The sequence below is a fragment of the Macaca mulatta genome, chromosome 1 (assembly GCF_049350105.2).
Source record: "Macaca mulatta isolate MMU2019108-1 chromosome 1, T2T-MMU8v2.0, whole genome shotgun sequence".
In the NCBI taxonomy this organism is placed as follows: domain Eukaryota; kingdom Metazoa; phylum Chordata; class Mammalia; order Primates; family Cercopithecidae; genus Macaca; species Macaca mulatta.
In genome coordinates this window covers 146,612,720-146,632,609 of record NC_133406.1, presented here as the reverse complement: position 1 = coordinate 146,632,609, position 19,890 = coordinate 146,612,720, and the positions used below count along the sequence as shown (strand labels likewise).

General features: G+C 41.6%; 1 protein-coding gene across 2 annotated transcripts in view; it reads right to left on the bottom strand.

Annotated features, from left to right (window-relative positions):
- BCAR3 (BCAR3 adaptor protein, NSP family member) overlaps nucleotides 1–19,890 on the bottom strand; it is a 144,561-nt gene that overhangs the window by 80,831 nt on the left and 43,840 nt on the right. For both annotated transcript variants that reach the window (XM_077952882.1, XM_001103070.5), the window contains exon 3: nucleotides 400–439. In XM_077952882.1, coding sequence (XP_077809008.1) covers nucleotides 400–439 — 40 coding nt within the window. The remainder of the gene's footprint in view (nucleotides 1–399; nucleotides 440–19,890) is intronic.

Genomic DNA, 19,890 nt, shown 5'->3' with positions numbered 1-19,890 from the left:
AACTACATAAAATAATTTGTCATCTATTTATCCCTCTTAGTGTGAATATTCTTACATGTCACTGTGAAAATAATGAGTGTGATTATGGAGTGCTGACCCCAAACCTCTCTGGGGGTATTACTATACGTACCATATTACCTTTCTGGGGAAAAAAAAAAACTCTGAATTTTAAAACATATCTGGCTCTAAGGCCAGATAAGGGTACCTGTAATAGGATGACATGAGACCCCTACAAAATTTACCAAAGGCCTAAGGGAGTCAAATTTCCTCCCGTTGTTTTGGCGAGTCTAACCAGCTTTTTACACAAACCAGGCTGCAGCATTATTTAGCAACTTTGTGATCCAAATGGAAAATCTACTACCCAGGGTCACGGCTACATGTTTAATACTGATTTCCTACCTTCACATATTCCAGAGTTGGGTCCAGAAGATGTGGATCCCTGAAAAGAGAAAATATAAATGTAAGAATGGTTGGGAACGATGCATTCTTACATTGAGTATAATATGTCCAACATTATTTCACCCTATTCATTAAGTTACTAAGCTGGGCCCCATCTCCCAGACAGTATTCACGACAAGGTGTGTGTGGTGGGGTGGATGACACCATCGTGACCTCAGTCTAGAAGCTCCCACAGGCCTCCCTGTGAAATTCAGGCCCCAGAATGTTAGAGTATTTATATGTGGTAATTCTAGATTTACTTGAGCATAGAAAGTGAAAGTCTGAAGCAAAGAGCTCAGGGGGTGGCAGAGGTGGGAGGCAGGCAGGACTGGGTATGGGAACGTATGGCACTTTCGGTCACTGGTGGTGTCTGGGTTAATCCCCAAAATATCCCCACCAGTAACTGTGTCGTGCCCACATTGACAATAAGAAAAGAGAGGCTTAGGCGGTGGAGGGGCTGCCCCAGGTTGCCCAGTGCCTGGGTGATGGAGGGAACGGAGCCTTCTCTTCTCATTGCTGGCTGTTACCCACCCACTCCTGGTGAAAACCTCAGCAATTCATCCTACTGTTCTGTGTGCCCAGTGTTTTTATTCCCCCATATAGGCCAGGTGTAGTGGCTCATGCCTGTAATCCCAGCACTTTGGGAGGCCAAGGCGGGCTGATCAAGGCAGTTCGAGTGGGGAGTTCGAGACCAGCCTGACCAGCATGGAGAAATTCCATCTCTATTAAAAATACAAAATTAGCCGGGTGTGGTGACACATGCCTGTAATCCCAGCTACTAGGGAGGCTGAGGCAGGAGAATCCTTTGAACCCAGGAGGCAGAGGTTGCGGTGAGCCAAGATCACACCATTGCACTCCAGCCCGGCTAACAAGAGTGAAACTCTGTCTCAAAAAAAAAAAAGAGGCCAGGTGTGGTGGCTCATGCTTGTAATCCCAGCCTTTTGGGGGGCCAAGGCGGGTGGATCACTTGAGGTCAGGAGTTGGAGACAAGCATGACCAACATGGTGAAACCCTGTCTATACTAAAAATACAAAAAAAAAAAAAAAAAAATTAGCCGGGCGTGGTGGTGGGCGCCTATAGTCCCAGCTACTTGGGAGGCTGAGACAGGAGAATTGCTTGAACCCAGGAGGCGGAGGTTGCAGTGAGCCAAGATCACGCCACCGCACTCCAGCCTGGGCGACAGAGCAAGACTCTGTCTCAAAAAAAAAAAAAAAGAAAGAAAAAAAAGAAAAATTTTAAAAAAGTCAAATATACAGAGAGAGAATAAAACAGCGGTTATGGTGATGGGGCCAGAAGGGAGAGGAAATGGGGAGATGTAGGTCAAAGGATAAAAAGCAGCAGATATGTAGGATGAACAAGCCTAGAGCTCTAATGGACAACATGAGGACTACAGGTAATACAATTGTACTGTACATGGGTTTCATGCTGAGTAGATTTCGATTGATCTTGCCACAAAAACAAAAGAGTGGATAACTATGTGAGATGATGAATATATTAATTTGCTTCAACTATAGTCACCTTTTAAAGAGTATATGTATTCCATAGCATCATGTTGTATATCTTGGATACATACTGAGGACTAAGCTCTGATTTTTTTTATCTTGCCCGAATTCCTATCTAAGGGGTCTGGAGAGTCATGCCCTACAAACCATAAATTCTCATCAGATGGGTTTTATTTAACCCTACATATCGTGTCTTACTTTCCAATCTGACTCTGGCAAAACATGTGACAAAGAAGAAAGTCAAAATATTTTACTCTGAAATATGTTTCTTTGATATCTTGAAATGGCGCTGCAAAGTTGTCCTTTATGGCGGAAAATTTTTATCTGTAAAGAATCTCCATTAACATAGCTAGATCTTTTTCTTCCAGGCCCTCCCAATCCTAAAGAGATTAACTAAAAGTCTAGCACCTTTTAAAGATTGGAATAGGAAACATTTGTCATCTGTTGTCTCTAAGGACAGCCACTATGAGACTTCAAAGGAACCTTGGTCTCCACAATCTTTTATCTTAACCTGAACATTTCCTTTCTATCAATCCCCGGTCTTTAGACAAACTCAACCAATTGTCAACCAGAAAATGTTTAAATTCACCTACAGCCTGGAAGCCCCTGCTTTGAGTTGTCCCGCCTTTCTGGACCAAACCAATGTATTAATTAAATGTATTTGATTGATGGATGGCTCATGCCTCCCTAAAATGTATAAAATCAAGGTGTACCCCAACCACCAGGGGCACATTCTTTCAAGATCTCCTGAGGGCTGTGTCACAGGCCATGGTCACTCATATTTGGCTCAGGATAAATCTCTTCAAATATTTTACAGTTTGACTCTTTCCATTGACAATAATTTGATGCGCAAACACGTGGGGCCTCAGAGAAGACTCAGGACCCTGAAGGAATTGCCGGAAACTGGAGCTAAGGTACCAGCCCGGGCCCACTGAAGCCTCACCCAGTTTGAGCTTCTCCTCTGGTGGAACTGGTAAGTCCACCTGAGCTCCGGACCTCCCGTTTTGGTGGATGGTCCTTAATTTATTCTTGAGCTGATTTTTCTCCTAGGAAATCGTGTAAGATCCTAATTCTAGTTCAAAGGTGCATTCTAAAGGGTCTCCTCTATTGCTTTTTCCTCTCAGAATTAATCTCAATTTGGCTTGGCTGTGCGCATTTGTATAAGAAACTGAACTGTTGTTTTCATAGGTAAATGAGAGACAGTTTTTTCAGCTTTGAAGAGAAAGGGCATTTGCTCCTCCCAGCCAAAAGGCGCCCATGGGTGACTGGGGGCCTCATGGGAGTGTCTAGGGGGTGGATCCCCCACAACGTGCAGCAACCCTGCAGGGAAATCCTCAGTACAAATTCATTTTACAAACGGCTCGTCCAGGACACATATCCATCCACCACACAAATCCCTAGGCCAGAACTCAGTTCCTCCTTTCAAGAAAAAACAAAACAAAACAAAACACGTGGGAAAGAAATACTCTAAAAATAAGGAGAATGATCCCCTTTCGAGTACTCCATAGGTTTTATGGCACCTCAACTTGCCAGAGTTTATGTAAAATAGAAGTAATATGGTCTTTGTACACATTTACATTAAGGAAAAGGAACCCTAAGGTCGACCTGCAAACTATAGAGTCCCTAAATTCTCTTTTTCTATTTTCCTTTCTGCCTACTTTAAATCTGCTGTTACTTTAAACCACTGTTTGGATCTAACTGTTTTTTTTTGTTTTGTTTTGTTTTGTTTTTTGCAAGCCAGCGAATTTATACTTATTTCAAGGCTAAAGCACTAAAGTAAAGCTACAGGATCTCTGTTTGTATATGTGTGTATACATGTATCTATGTATATTTAAAAGGCCATTGTAAATTATACATGCATTTTATGATATGCGTATTATATGTGATATACACATTAAATATAAATATATAATTTTATAATATATATGTTTAATTGGCAGCTAAATTCATTTTAATTGCCCTCTAGCACACCAAACTTTTTCTCCCTATAGCTCATCATGTAAATTTTGCTATCGGATCTTCACCTGAGTTGTTTCCTTTAATATGCAGATTTAGGACTATTTAGCTGAAAACTGCCTAGAGTGATGCAACATGTTATCAAGAATTTTGAATCTAAGCTAGAAAAAAGGAAAAAGTCTTTATGAATCTATAAAATGTATTTCTATCAGCATGCCTAAATACCTCTATGTATTTATACATTGTGTAAACAATGTTTCACTACTAAAAATACATAAAGCACTCTAATTAACTGGCTTAAAAAATACGTAAAAGCCCTTAACCAGATACTTAAAAGACTAGTCAAATGCTTTTAGACATAACCCTACAAGGTTTGAATTAGACAAAGATATTTCACCTTTAATAAGAACATTAAAAAGAAAATGTTTTCCTGTGATTCTTAAATTGGAAATTACCCAGATACCCATGACTTAAGTAAAAGCTTTAATAAATTAGGTGGCTTTAAAATTATTGGTAGGCTGGGCATGGTGGCTCATGCCTGTAATCCCAGCACTTTGGGAGGCCGGGGCATGTGGATCACCTGAGGTTGGGAGTTTGAGACCAGCCTGACCAACATGGAGAAACCCCGTCTCTACTAAAAATACAAAATTAGCCTGGCATGGTGGCGCATGCCTGTAATCCCAGCTACTAGGGAGGGTGAGGCAGGAGAATCACTTGAACCTGGGAGGCAGAGGTTGCGGCGAGCTGAGATGGCGCCATTGCACTACAGCCTGGGCAACAAGAACAAAACTCCATCTCAAAAAAAAAAAAAAATTATTGGTAAAATACTAGCAATGTTTATCCCTGCAGAATACTATAAAATTTGCCATGAGGATTATCAACTATAAAACCCAGCCCAAGACAGAATAATCTTTGCTTGTGTATACCTATGAAATATTGTTGGCTTAATGAAAATAACTAAATCCTGAGTTATTGGTATAAATACCCTTAAAATTAAGCATAAGTTTTATTACTTAAGTAAATACCTGAAATTCACAGCTATAAAAATAGTTACTAGGAAAATAACTTTATTAGCTATCACAGTTTTTGTTAATAGTCTAGGTAAACTATTACATTCATACATTCATCAGGTAAATGTAATGGAATAAATGCTTACAAACAAATCTGTCATAATTTAGGATCTGGGGTTATTTGATATTAAGTATCTGGGTAATTTCTGATTTAAGAATTACAGGAAAACTTTTTTTTTAATGTTCTTATTAAAGGTAAAATATCTTTGTCTAACTCAAACCTCATTGGGCTATGTCTAAAACAAGGTAAATAAGAGATGAAAAGAAAGTTAAAGATACAAAGAAGTATTTTTGGTAAAAAAGGTAAAAAGGAAAGTAATTTTATAAGAAAGATTCTTGTGTGGTGAATTTTTGTTCTGAACTTGGGTGCCCCTCCCACAGAATCACAGGACTGTTTAAGAAGCCTAATCAAATTTGCTGTCTTAGAGACGCTTCTTAATTTTTGCTTGGGTTCCTTGCTGGGAACCCAAACCCTTTTCACCAAAAGGTAAGACGGTCTGGGGGGTTCCTGAGGCCAGAACATAAAAACATACAGGTTAACAGAATTATAAAATTTAAGATGTTTAAACAAGCTTTATTTAAATTAAAGCCAAATAAAATTTACAAATCAGCTCCTCAGTTACACCAGTGGCTAGCAGCTAGCATGACCCAATTACAGAGTATTTCCAACATTGCAAAAAGTTCTACTGGACAGTGATACTCTAGAGAAAACACTTCTTCTAAATAGAAGGACATCTGATTCCAAAGAGACCCTCACTTTGCTGCTCTTGGTTATAACTTAGTAACTAAAGTACCAAAGGAGATTCGAAGTGCTCTCACTTATAAGGTAGCCCCAAACAATTGCATTGGAGACCAGCAGTATGATAAAGTTCCTGTGTATAGTTTTCTTAAAATACATTTTTTTTTTGGGGTCTCGTTCTTGTCACCCAGGCTGGAGTGCAATGGCATGATCTTGACTCACTGCAATCTCTGCCTCCCGGGTTCGAGTGATTCTCCTGACTTAACCTCCTGAGTAGCTGGGATCACAGGCATGCACCACCACACCTGGTTAATTTTTGTATTTGTAGTAGAGACGGGGATTTCACTATGTTGGCCAGGCTGGTCTCGAACTCCTGACCTCAACTGATCCGCCCACCTTGGCCTCCCAAAGTGCTGGGATTACGGGTGTGAGCCAATGCACCTGGGCCCATCTTTTCAAAATTTTTCACTTAAAATTCTGAAATATTTGGGTGCCAGTGGACTATCTCTACATGAGAAAAGTAACATGGGTCTTTCAAACACGACACAGTATTGGATGAATGACTCAAATTAGGGAAAATTTTATTAAAACCATCCAAAGCCATTCCCTTGAAATGTCTGCAATAAAAGCAAGGCTTATGAGGTGAGGGTTTTAGCTCTGCTTTAGTGACAGGCATAATGGGATGGAGGAGAGAGGTGCTATGTATAGAGGTAAATGGTTTGATCTTGATCTCTCTCCAAAAGCTACTCTTGGTAAATGGAAATTGCACATTAAAAATGAAAAGGGATGGTCTTTAATGAGGTTTGACTGAAATAGAGACCGAAAAGGAGACTCTTTAAAAACTAAGGTCTTAAATGAATGAGATTAGGATAATTAATAAAAAGAAAGAATAAAATAGACAATTGTCCGTTAACTGGCTAAAGAGGTTTGAGGTTTGTCTTCCCAGTTCTCTCTCCTACAATCTCTAACATTAACTATCACCAGTCAGTGCTTGCTTAGATTTCCTCCTACTTGTGATTAAACCTTCCTAATTCATTATGGTACTTCAATGTCCTGATAGCAAAACTGAGGACCAGATATTTGGAAACCCCAAGTTACCTCAGGAGCCTCATTTTCCTCTTCTCTCTGAGGCCTGCCATCACTCCAGCCAAGACTGCCTCTCCCAGCCAGTGGGTCTTGGTCCAACCTCCTCCAGGAAGCCCTCCCTGAGGTGTCTTCCCTCAGCCTGGCTCCTGGCTGCAGCCTCCCTGGTCTGCACCACTCCTGCATGCTGCCCTATGTCATTAGCTGTCATTCCCCCTGCTTGGACCTAACTTCCCCAGTGAGACTGACTGCTCTCACTGACTAAGCTAGAGAACTAGCTTAGGAAGTATGGTGAGTTTTCACATGCCTCTCTAGAGAAAGGGAAAAAAGAATGTTTCAGCTTTCAAAAGGTGAAAGGAAATAAATAAATAAAAATAAAAATTATGTAGCTGGAAAAAAAAAAGACAAAAGGAAAAGGGTTTTACAAATAAATCTGGTAAAAACAGCAGGTCCTAGGCAAAATTTAACCAGAATGACTTGTTGAGCACCTAAAAAAAAGCATTATAATCACAAATCTGACTATATTGCCTTTTGTGATATGATGAAGAGAACAGCAGGTCTAACAAATGCTATAATTAAATCATATCTGGAGTTCAACAAGGAAGTTGAGGAAGTCGTGACACTGCTATGACCAAATAATTTATAAGACCCCAAGTTATTTAGTATTCCATAAGGTAGATTTGTTTGAACTCAGCAGCCAGCACCCTACCCACTCTACCCGCCACCAAAAAAAAGCCCAACAAACCACTGATTATCTAGAAAGATCCATATAAGTGGACAGAAGTGTTCCATCCAAGCCCCCATTCCATCCATACTGCTATGATACCTTAAATGAGAGCTTGGATGGCACAGTGATGAAATTCATGAATCAAGGGGGAAAAAAAAAGAAGCAGCAGCAGCCTGGGAGGGTGTGGTGGCTCACGCGTGTAATCCCAACACTTTGGAGGCCGAAGCAGGCAGATCACTACAGGTCACAAGTTTGAGGCCAGCCTGGGCAACATGGTGAAACTTTGTCTCTACTAAAAATACAAAAATTAGCTGGGCATGATGGCAAGCACCTGAAATCCCAGCTATTCGGGAGCCTGAAGCAGGAGAATGACTTGAGCCCAGGAGGCAGAGGTTGCAGTGAGCCGAAATAATGCCACTGTACACCAACCTGGGCAACAGAGCAAGACTCTGTCTCAAAAAAGAAAACCAGAAGGGCTAGTTCATGTAACAGTCACTCTAGCTGAGTTATAATGAACACAGGCTATAAAGCCAGACTACCTGGGTTCAAATACTGCCTCTATCACTTACTACTGTGTGAATCTCAACACAGTTCACCATGTGACCACAGCCTCTCTACGCCTCAGTTTTGTCATCTACAAAATGGGAATAATAGTACTTGTATCATAGGATAGTTGTGCAGACAGAGCAAAGGTGAAATTTATCAAAATACTTAAAACAGCATCTGGCATTAGTAAGTAATATGTGGGCATATATTAAGTGTTATAAGTGTGATCTATGTATTAAATCACATTAATAAAGTCTTCCCCTCCCCGAAAAAAATTAGGTGATGGGCAAAATCTAACCCGATGAAATAGAACAGGAATACAATTTGAACTTCTAATTTAAAAATTCCACCTGTGCAAGTAGAAGATGGGAAAGATGTGAAATCTGATTGACCAAGTTTAATTGTGAAATAGCAGGATACTGTTATCAAAGATGCCAGTGGGATGTTAGGCTATGTTGACAGATTAAAAACCAGAATGAAAAGACGTAGGAGCCATTTGTCAGAGCACATCTGGAATATTCACTTCTATGCTGAAAGTAAATAAAACAGGAATAAATAGAACACTGACTCCCCAGGACAGGTCCAGAAAACCAGCAACCAGGTAGAGAGAGAAGATACGGAAGCCACATGACATGGGAAGAACCAAAAGGAAGAGGAACATTTAGCCCGGGTGAGAGTGGGCTTGGGGAGAAGGCAGACACAGACTGCTTGTCAGTAACAGCTGAGGACTTCTTTATGGAAGAAGGAGCAAATACTTAGTTTAGGTGCAGCCAGAGGGACCCACGGGGAGGAAGATTTTCACCTCACTTAAGGAAGTACTTTCCAACAACTACACCATCTGAAAATGGGATGAACTGCCTTCCAAGATGGGTGTGAAGGTCCATGGTCATCTGGCGGATGGGAAGCTGGATGGCCCTCTGTCCAGACTGTTGGAAAAAGCTCACATGTGAGAACAGAGACTGTATCTGTCTTTTAAAAACAAAACATTTATTGAGCACTTACTTTGTGCTAGTGATTTACATACATTAGAAGATTTAATTTTTATAATCCTGTGAAGAAAGTGGTACTATCCTCAACTTACAGAGCACAAAACAGAGAGGACTCGGCTAGGAAGAGGAGTCTGAGGTTTGAACAAGATGTGGACCACATTACACTGTATGTCCTGGTACAGTGCCAGCAAGTTAGAGGCTCTCAGGAGAAATGGTTAAAGAAGTCGATTAGATGTGCAGTTGACCATTCAACACTGAGGCTACAAAAAGGCACAGAAAAGTTGCCAGGTAACTCTCCTACTCTGGCCTTATCCCTACCTCCTCCCCCTCCCCCTTTTATAAAAGGGAAGCCAAGAGAAGTGGCATCACATTTAGGATGGCTCCCAAGCCCGCGTCAGCACTGATCTCAACAGGTCTGTGGAAGCATCTGCACTGGGTCCCCCATGTCAACATGTTAGCCCATGCGGCCATGCACGGACAAACCAGCGGTGCTCTCTGGCAGCGAGGCCAAAAAAAAGTCAGGCAAACTACCCAGAGAACTTCTGAGGGGGTATTTGGCACTTCCCATGAAATTATTCTGCTTTTCTTCATCTAAAACACCTTGAGAGCAGAGAAAAGAATAAGACTGAAGTTCCCTCTTAGTGCTGCCCCCAGGTGAACCCAGCAAGGCCTCTGCTAAGGGGGCCTTGTTCATTTTGTTCTGAAAGCAAACAGGAGTTCAAGTGTTCTCAGATTCTAGTTTCAGGGCTCCAAGGGATCCTGGATCTGCTTATTCTCCTTACCCTTTTTAGAGAAGCAAGGGAAGGAATATAAGGACAGTATCATAAAACCAAGTTAATGCCTTACAAATCCAAAAGCTTTAAAAAATCTGAACCAAATTAAAATTATATTTAAAAGCAGAAATGCTGTGTCTCCTTCTTTCCCAGCCAGCCACCCAATCGCAGCTAACCAGAGAGAAGACATTCTCCACACCCAGACGCCCTTTCCAGGGAGCTAGAAAACATCACAGTTGGCCCTATAGTCCGAGAATCTAATTGGAAATAGAATATCCAATTATCTACACAAGACTGTATGCAAACAGTTCTTGCACCACAGATTTCTATTCTGCAAGACAGATCACTAGAAAACAAACAGAGAAACTTGGCAATATAAATGAAAAGGTTTTTTATATAATTTTTTTTTTTTGGCTTATGCCAATTATGAGTCCTCACCCTGTGATTCCATGGTGGGTGCATCTCTACTTGCAACAGAGGGTCTGGCAGGCACCTTGGCCCCTCCTGGCAGCAGGCACGCTGCCCCACTGTGAATGGCCAACAGGGAAGCCAGCAGGGTGAAACTGGACTCCCTCATTATTTTGCTTTTAAGCTTATGAAGTTTTAAATAACATCACTGTGTCTACTCTGGTTAAATTATTCTTTCCAGCATCCCACTTTTTAAAGTTCAAACTTTGGAAATGTTTAGTTGAGTCACAGAAATGATATTCTTACTATTTTAGTTTGTTTCTCATTAGTAACCAGATTGACAATTTCCTCCATCCCTCTTAAAAGGACACTTGTTCTACAAGCGTTCGCTATTTTGAATTAAGAGGTCCTACTCTTAAGCAAAATTTCACTAGTACAGACCTTCTTTTCCGAGTAGTTGAAATACGGATAGGGAAGGAAGGTTACGTGTCAGTCTTAAGTTATAGAATGTTTTAAATGAATGACTGTTTACTTCTTTAATTACAGAATAAATTAATGGCTAAGAGTATTGCCAAATGTTTTTAGATATAACAAAATGGAATTGTTTGCAATACTATCAATATTTCATGCAATGGAGGAATGTGAAAAGCTAGCACCAACTACTGCAGACTGAGTAGGATAAGGGCTCTGTTTAAGCTCCACGCACACTAGCCATCTGCAGAGGTGGCACACCTCCTCTGTGCACATGGCATGGTATCTGTATTCCCGTTCACTGTATTGTATATTTTTTTATATATGCTCTTTCCTTCTACAGGGTGAGCTTTCCAACAGTCGTAACATGTCTACTTCACACCCAGTCATCTTCCATAGTTCTTGTATTCAGCCCACAAACATCATCAAGCATCTACAATATGCCATGCACAAGGCTAGAAAATGGAAACACAGGAACCAAAGACAAAGCCCCTGACTCCAGAGAGGTTACAGGCCAGGGCGGAAGACAGCTTAACAGACACAACACAGCTCAGGTTGGCGAGAGGGTGCCAGTGGCTGGGAAACACCGTGGAGGGGCCTCCCAGCAGCATCTGAGCTAGGTTTGGAGCACTCAGTGGGGTGGGGACTTGTTTCGGTGAAGAAGCCCCACATGGGGTAGGTGGTGATAAGAAATGCTCCAGGCAACAGGAGAAGCATGTGCAAAGATATAGGGACACAAGGCAACACGGTACATTTGGGGGACTGCAAGCTGTTCAGGAGTTCGTGCCACCTGAGCGCAGGTCACCATCATCTCCTGCTGGACACCTGCAATACCTTCTGTGTCTTGCCAGCTCCACAATTTGCTCTCCATCCAGTGCCATGATGGTCCTTACTCAGGCTGTTCCCACCTCATCAGAACAAAACCCTCAAGTCCTCACCATGCCCTACCAGCTTGGTTGGCGTGACCCCAGCCACCAGTCCAACTAGTTGGTGGCAGGCAGAATTCCTAAGACAGCCCCCAAAATTCCTATCCCCTAGCTACTCAGTCAAAAATCAGTCTGGTGTTTAGATTAGTGCTGCTGCACAGGGATTTTGTAGATGGAATTAAGGGTTGAAGTCAGTTGACGTTATGAGACGGTGATCGACTAGGTGGGCCTGACACGAAGTGTGAGGGGATCTGAGGTGAGGGATCCTGCTGCTGGTGCAGTGTTATGAGAGGGCCTGGGAGAAGGCCTATGGCACAGAACTGCAAGTGGTCTCCAGGAGAGGGGAGCTGCCCTCACCACCAACAGCCAGGAAACAGAGACTTCAGTCCTACAACCGCAAGGAACTGAATTGTCAGTAACCTGAATGAGTGTGGGAGCAGATTCTTCCCTAGAGCTGACATCCTGAGTGGGACACCCTGAACTGAGACCTCAGCTGAGCTACGCCAGACTTCTGGACTACAGAAACCGCGAGGTAATGAATGGGTATGAAGTTGCCAAGTTTTTGTCACACAGTAAAAGAAAATGAACGTGCTCATTGTCTATTCTACTCTTCCATCTCAGCCACACACTGACTTTTTCTTCCTGTTGCTCAGACATGCCAAGCCTGCCTCTGCTTCAGTGCCTTGGTACTGACTACTCTCTTGCCCAGAATATTCATCCCCAGATACTCAGGGGCTCGCTCCCTCCCACCATTCAGGTCTCTGTTCACACACCACCTCCTCCGAGAGACCTTCCTTATCTAGCCTATTTAGATTTGCCCCACCACTCCCCTCTATCTGATAATCTGGCTTTATTTTTTCCATCATACCTGATATTATAGTAAATGTCTGTTTGCTCAGGGTCTATCTTTCCCCTGGAATACAACCCTCCAAGGGTGGGGCTTTGTCCAGTTTACTCACCTTGGTACCCCCAGTGCTTTGCACATGGCAGTTGCTCAGTGAGCATTTGCTGGATTCTTGAGTAAGAGAACAGTAAACCTAAGCGCAGGGTTCGGGACAGCAGCAGGAACAGTAAGGGGCTGGGAGCTGAGGCTGGAGAGGAGGCAGGGCCAGGTCACAAGGGGCTTGGATGCCACACAAACATGCTTAGACTTTATCATGATAGCAATGGGATTTATTGAAGGATCTTAAGCTGGAAAATAACCAGAGATTTCTGTTTTTGAAAAGTCCCCCTGCAACATCATGGAAATGAGATTAGCTGGAGGGCAAGATAGACTCAGAAAGCCCAAAGAAGAGGATGTTGGCATCATCTGGATGAGAGATGATGACGAGACTTGAACTAGAGTGTGGGAGGTGGGGAGATGGTGTACAGATGTAAGAAATTTTTCCAAGAATAGACAGATCTTGATAAATGACTGGCTTTGGTGAGTGAAACGGAAGAGAGAGGTAAGGACACTCACAGAATTCTTTCCAAGGGTACTAAGTTGATTGTACCTGGCACATGGCAGGCACTCAATCCATTTGTTAACAACGAATTGGCAAATACCTTTGCCTCCACGCACTACACTATACTAACTTTTAAGACCACTGGGATCTGAAAAAATAAGACTTCTCTTCATTACTACTTATTTCTGTGGCTATCAGTGCACAGTGCACATATGACTGCTGCCAAGCAACTACTAAATAGCAAATAAGCTCTCCTTCCCTCTCAACAGGTAAATCAGCTCTTTTAGGAGAGTCTTTCACATCCTTCAAATTATGGACACATAAATCTTTCCCAAAAAGTACAACGAAACATGACAAACATTTAAGGGATCCCTTCGGACCAACAAAAATATTTAATCCATGAAGGAAAAGCAGAGACCAACAAAACAAGGGAGCTGTGCAGACACTAGTTAAGAATGCCCAATTGTATATAACCTTTGCATTTCTCCATCACCCTGCCCAGCAGGTAGTCATTGCTTGTTTGTCTTTTCCACTGGACTGTAAGCTCCATGAGGGTAGGGGATACTTCAGTCTTACCAATGTATAGGGAGTCCTTAGAACAGTACTTGTTACATAGTATTCAATTAATAAATAAGGGTAGGAATGGACAAATACAAAATAAACCACAAATAGTCAACCTTTTATTGTATCTATACAATCCAATTAAGGCCTCAGAAAATTTGAAATTTTTACTATGAGACTTTCATTTGCTCAATATGGTAAACCAGACCTTCTGAAAACTAAATGATAGTTAAATTACAAATATATTTTCAAACATGTCGCCGAAGTCCAAGAAAGGGAAATTCCCAAGAAATACACATGCATATACAAAACAGATACAGAAACAGAACAAATCCATACAAAACATAAACGACAAAAGAAGGGCAAGGGGGAAAGCAGGGAGGATGCACTCTGGGCCCTGAAGCCCTGCATAACAGCAGAACCATCAAAATGGGGTACCCCCACCCCAAAGGAGAGAGAAATGGGCTAAAAACAAAACATGCTCTAGCAAAGGGAACCAAAAAAGAAACCTGTTGTCTCTACACAAATGCTAATGGGAAAAAATAATGGCAATAATTTTTCTCCTAAGAATCCATACATGGGTCAAGTCTTTATGTTGGCTGGGAATTCAAATTCATATTACCTGCTTTCAGATAAATCCAAAATAGAGGAATCAAAGTGTCTGGGTTGGCAGTGCCCACTAGTAACGAAACAATGCAAATCTTTTTTGGATGAAAACTTGCTCAACAGAATGCTACTCAGGTTATCCACAAATTTGGTTAAATGTAAATTCCCTTTCAGAAACAACCATACACACTGGGAAAGAAGCCCCAAAGAATGAAAGTCAGCAGAAATAATTAATAGACTGAGACCCACAAAGACTTTAGATATTAGAGACTGGCTGCAGAGGCTCACACCTGTAATCCTACCACTTTGAGAGGCTGAGGCAGGAGGCTCAACACAGGGAGACCCTGTCTCTGCAAAAGATTAAAAAATTAGCTGGGTGTGGTGGTACATGCCTGTAGTCCTAGCTATTCAGGAGGCTGCAGCAGGATGATCGTTTAAACCCAGGAGGTTGAGACTGCAGTGAGCTATGATTGTGCACTGTACTTTAGCCTGGGTGACAGAGTGAGACACTGTCTCAAAAAAAAAAAAAAAAAAAAAAAGACTTCAGATATTGGAATATTAGATACAGGCTATAAAATAACGATGCATGGTACATTTTTTAAAAAAAGATAAAATCATAAGTGGTCTCAATAAACAGGAAAATATAAAAAGAACATACTATAATTTCTAGAAATAAAAAACTATAATCAATAAAAATATAAAACCCAATGGCTAGGTTAAATAATAAATTAGATATGACTAAAGAAAGTACTTATGAATTAAAGACATAAAGTAATCACACAGAACATAGCACAGCGAGAAAAGGCAATGGAAAGTATGAAAGGGACAATGACGGAGGATGAAAAGCCCCAAGTACATTTAACCAGAGCTCCAGAAGGAGAAAATTGAAAAGAAAAAGCAATAGTCAAATTTTAAATAATGATGAGAAATGGTAAATCTTCACCTAGACACATTGCAATAAAACTAAAGACCGCCAAAGACAATGAAAAGATCTCAAAAGCAGTCACAGAGCAAAGAAAGCACAATAACAATTAGACTGATAGCAGATTTTCATTGGCCAAAAGAGAAACTGAGGCACTTAAAGTTTTGTACCCAGCAAAACTATTAACAACAAGGGTGAATACACAGAATCCTAGACCAATGAAAACAGAGAATGCCCTTCAGGAAGAAGGAAAAGGATGCCAAAAGGAAAGCCTAAGATCTAAAAATGGACAATGCATGAAGAAACTGGTAAACAGGCAGGTAACTCAAAATCAGCACTGATAGTATAAAGCAAGACAGATGTCTAATTTGTGGAGTTAAAAAAGGCAAACTATCACCTCACACCCATTAGGATGGCGCCAGAGTTTGGATGTTTGTCCCCTCCAAATCTCATGTTGAAATTTGATCCCCAATGTTGTGGGTGGGGCCTAATAGAAGGTGTCTGGGTCATGGGGGCAGATCTCTCATGAACAGATTAATCCCCTGGCAGAAGAGGGTAATAAAGTTCTCACTCTATTAGTTCCTGGAAAAGATGATACCAAAACAGACTCAGAAGCAGAAAATTTGCCAGGCTGGGTGGTTCACAACTATAATCCCATCACTTTGGGAGGCCAAGACGGTGGATCACCTGAGACCAGCCTGGCCAACGTGGTGAAACTCTGTCTCTACTGAAAATACAAGAAAAAATTAGCCAGGTGTAGTGGCAGGCACCTGTAATCCCAGTTACTTGGGAGGGTGAGGTAGGAGAATTGCTTGAACTAGGGAGGCAGAGGTTGCAGTGAGCTGAGATCGCGCCACTGAATTCCAGCCTGAGCAACAAGAGCGAAACTCCATCTCAAAAAAAAAAGAAACAGAAAATCAAAATAGTCCCATAACCATTTAAAAAAACCTGAAAAAGTAGTTCAATATCTTCCCACAAAGAAAATACCAGGCCTATATAGTTTTACTATATAGCAAATTCTTCCAAACTTTGGAATTATTTGTTACTTGAAAATTATATGAACTCTTCCAGAGACTTGAAAAAGAGGGCATTATAACTTTGATACCCAAAACAGACAAAGTCAGTAAAAGAAATGCATAGGCTAATATCACACGAGTAGGTATGAACAAATCCTAAAAAAGTATTGACAAACCAAATCCAAGAATGTATAAAAAATATATCATAATCAAATAAAGTTTATTCCAGGCATATACAGTCAGTTTAACATGAGAAAACCTGTTAATACAATTCACCGCATTCACAGATTAAAAGAGAAAAATAATTTTGAAAATTGAATTGACGAAAAAAAGCGTTAAAAAAATCCTTTAAGTCTGATGTATGGTCCACAAAAAAAAAAAAGAAAAGAAAAAGAAAAAAAAAATCCTCATCTTTTCATAATCTCTGGGATTAAAAAAGCTTAATGAACTGGATATACAAGAGAATTTCTTCAACCTGAAAAGGGTATCTGCCAAAAACCTCAGCAAGTGTCATTCTAGATGGCTAAGTATTAGAAGCATCACTAAAATCAATCAATCAGAAACAAGACAGGATGTCCACTGTTACTGCCTTTTTTTTTTTTCTTTTTTTTTTTTCTTTTTTTTTTTTTTTGACACAGAGTCTTCCTCTATCACCAGGCTGGAGTGCAGTGGTGCAATCTTGGCTCACTGTATCCTCCGCCTCCCGGGTTCAAGCCATTCTCCTGGCTCAGCCTCCCGAGTAGCTGGGATTACAGGCACCCACCACCACACCCAGCTAATTTTTGTATTTTTAGTAGAGACAGGATTTCACCACGTTGGCCAAGATGGTCTTGATCTCCTGACCTCGTGATCCGCCCATCTCGGCCTCCCAAAGTGCTGGGATTACAGGTGTGAGCCACTGCGCCCAGTCCGTTACTGCTTCTTTTCAACATTGTCCTGGAGGTCTTAGCCAGTACAGTTAAATAAAGTAAAAGAAATAAAAGGTATCAGGACTGGAAAAGAAAGAACAAAACTGGTTGTAATGATTCAAAACAGTAATGAGTCACAAATGATGACTGTCTTCATAGAACACACAAAGAATCTATGCAGAGCTTATAAGAGAGTTGAGCAGAGTTCAAGACCAGTCTGGGCAACATGGTGAGACCCTATCTCTACAAAAAAAAAAAATACAAAAATTAGCTGGGCATGGTGGCACACTCCTATAGTCTCAGCTACTCTGGAGGCTGAGGTGGGAGAATTGTTTGAACCCGGGAGGTGGAGGTTGCAGTGAGCCGAGATGGTACCACTGCACTCTAGCCTGGGCGACAGAGTAAGACCCTGTCTCAAAAACAAAAAAGAAAGTTGAGCAAGTTTCTTGGATATAAAAGCACTATGCAAAAACCTTAGATTTAAAACTTACTGAGGGCAGGGACAAGAAGGCTTACATGTCTGGGATGGAGTTCTTGCTTTGCTGGTGTTTATTCATCCTGAATGAACCCATTCCTAGAACACTTAATTACAGTGTAACACAACAAGATTTAAGATGAGTGTAGCCAGTAGGCTGAACCTCTCTGTTTACCAGAGGCAGTGCCGCCCATAAGGAACAAACACCTCAGCCTTGGAATCCACTAGTCTATCATTTCACCAACCCATGCACCAGGGTATGTCACACAATCAGGAAAGGTGAACTAAACAACTGGGAGACAGTGTGCCCTCCACAGGCAACCTGGGGGCTTCTGCTCATTTGCATGTGTATATGGCCTTGGAATCCAGAGGCTTCATCCCTTGCTCTCCAGCATGAAGCTTCAGCAACATCTCAAAATCTTAGCTGGGGAGAAGAAGGAATGAAGGGATAGGGGGAAGAGAGATAGCAACAGGTTTTTTGTTGTTGTTGAGACACAGCTTTGCTATTGCCCAGGCTGGACGGCAGTGGTGCAACATTGGTTCACTGCAGCCTCGACCTCCCGGGCTCAATCAATCCTCCTGACTCAGCCTCCTGAGTAGCTGAGACTACAGTCGCACACCACCATGCCCGACTAATTTTTCAGTTTTTATTTTTTTGTAGAGATGGGGTCTTCCTATGTTGTCCAGTCTGTTCTCAAACCCCTGGGCTCAAGCAATCCTCCCTGCTCAGTCTCCCAAAACACTGAGATTATAGGCATGAGCCACCATGTCCGGCCAGCAACAGGCTTTAAGTCTATGAAGATTTTGCATCTACTGGACAATATTCCTTCTACTATAATAGAATTATATATATAGTTATATATAATATATAATAATGTTCTATTAGATAATAATGTTCTATTAGATAAGGTTAATACATGGGACAGTCTTGTATTCTCATTTTATATTTTTTAAGATGACAATCATGGTTCTGAGGTCTTGCCCAACCCACCAGCCTAATCTCCTCACCTTGCTCCTTACACTCCAGCAAATTTAACTACTTGGAATTACCTGTATCAACAGGCCTGGAGCCCCCATCTTCTTGCCATTCATTCCTGGCTTCTCTGACCATGTGTTCCCACCCCCACCCAGACACACAGCTCATATAATCAGTGACATCTCCTCAGTGCTCCTTTCCTGTGAATTATAAAACTTTGTGATGACAAACAATTACAATTCGATATACCATGTGTATTCCTGTCTACCTCACTCACTGGACTATGAGCTCACTGAGAACAGGGACTATACTGTATTCACCTTTGTACTTCCCGTGCAGTTGCTCCCTGTATGTTGGTTTGAATAAATGAACGTGTGTGTGTGTGTGTGTTTTCTAATATGCAGAAGACCTAGACCTTCCTCCCATCACACTCTGTGAGTTCACTAAGGGAAGAAAACATTGGAAGCAGAGAGGGAACAAGAGAGAAATGTTGTTCTTGGATTGACAGGCCCCCTCATTAAGGAGATAATTTAGCCACAGGCGGGCAACTGAACTGTGATGGCCTCAGACAGAACTCCCTCAGCAACAGAACATCACTGCTGCCAGAGCAGCGCCCGACTCCCCAGCCCCACTGAGACCAGATGTTTTCAAAGTGATACTGTGAGAGGCTGGCTGCTCTTGTTGAAAATGAATCTCTCTGAACATGTTTAAAATACCAGGGAGAAACTTAATCAGGGAGATAACCAAGAGAACAGAGTTTACCATAGGGCCATTTCTATCTGTTTACTGGGAAAAAGAGAAAACAAAGAGGCTTAAAATGGGACTGGCCTGGTGAGTGCAGAAATGACATTTTTGGAAAAATATCAGCTAGTGTGTACTCAGATTAACAGGTTATTTACTGATGTTGGGAATCATATTAAGGTCCCAATAAAGAGTTGCTTTCTCACTGCAAGCAGGGGAATATTGTGCATATAGCCTTTGCTAAATTTAAAAGCAATGTAGCTAGCTTGCTTATTTATTTGCTTGTTTGTTGGATATCGAGTCTCGCAGTGTCGCCCAACCCAGAGTGCAATGGCGTGATCTCAGCTGACTGCAATCTCCACTACTCAGGTTCAAGCAATTCTCCTGCCTCAGCCTCCTAAGTAGCTGGGATTATAGGCGCCCACCACCATGCTTGGCTAATTTCTTTTTCTTTTTTTATTTTTTTGAGACAGTTTCGCTCTTGTTGCCCAGGTTGGAGTGCAATGGCGCAATCTCAGCTCACCACAACCTCCACCTCCTGGGTTCAAGCAATTCTCCTGCCTCAGCCTCCCAAGTAGCTGGGATTACAGGCACCTGCCACCATGCCTGGCT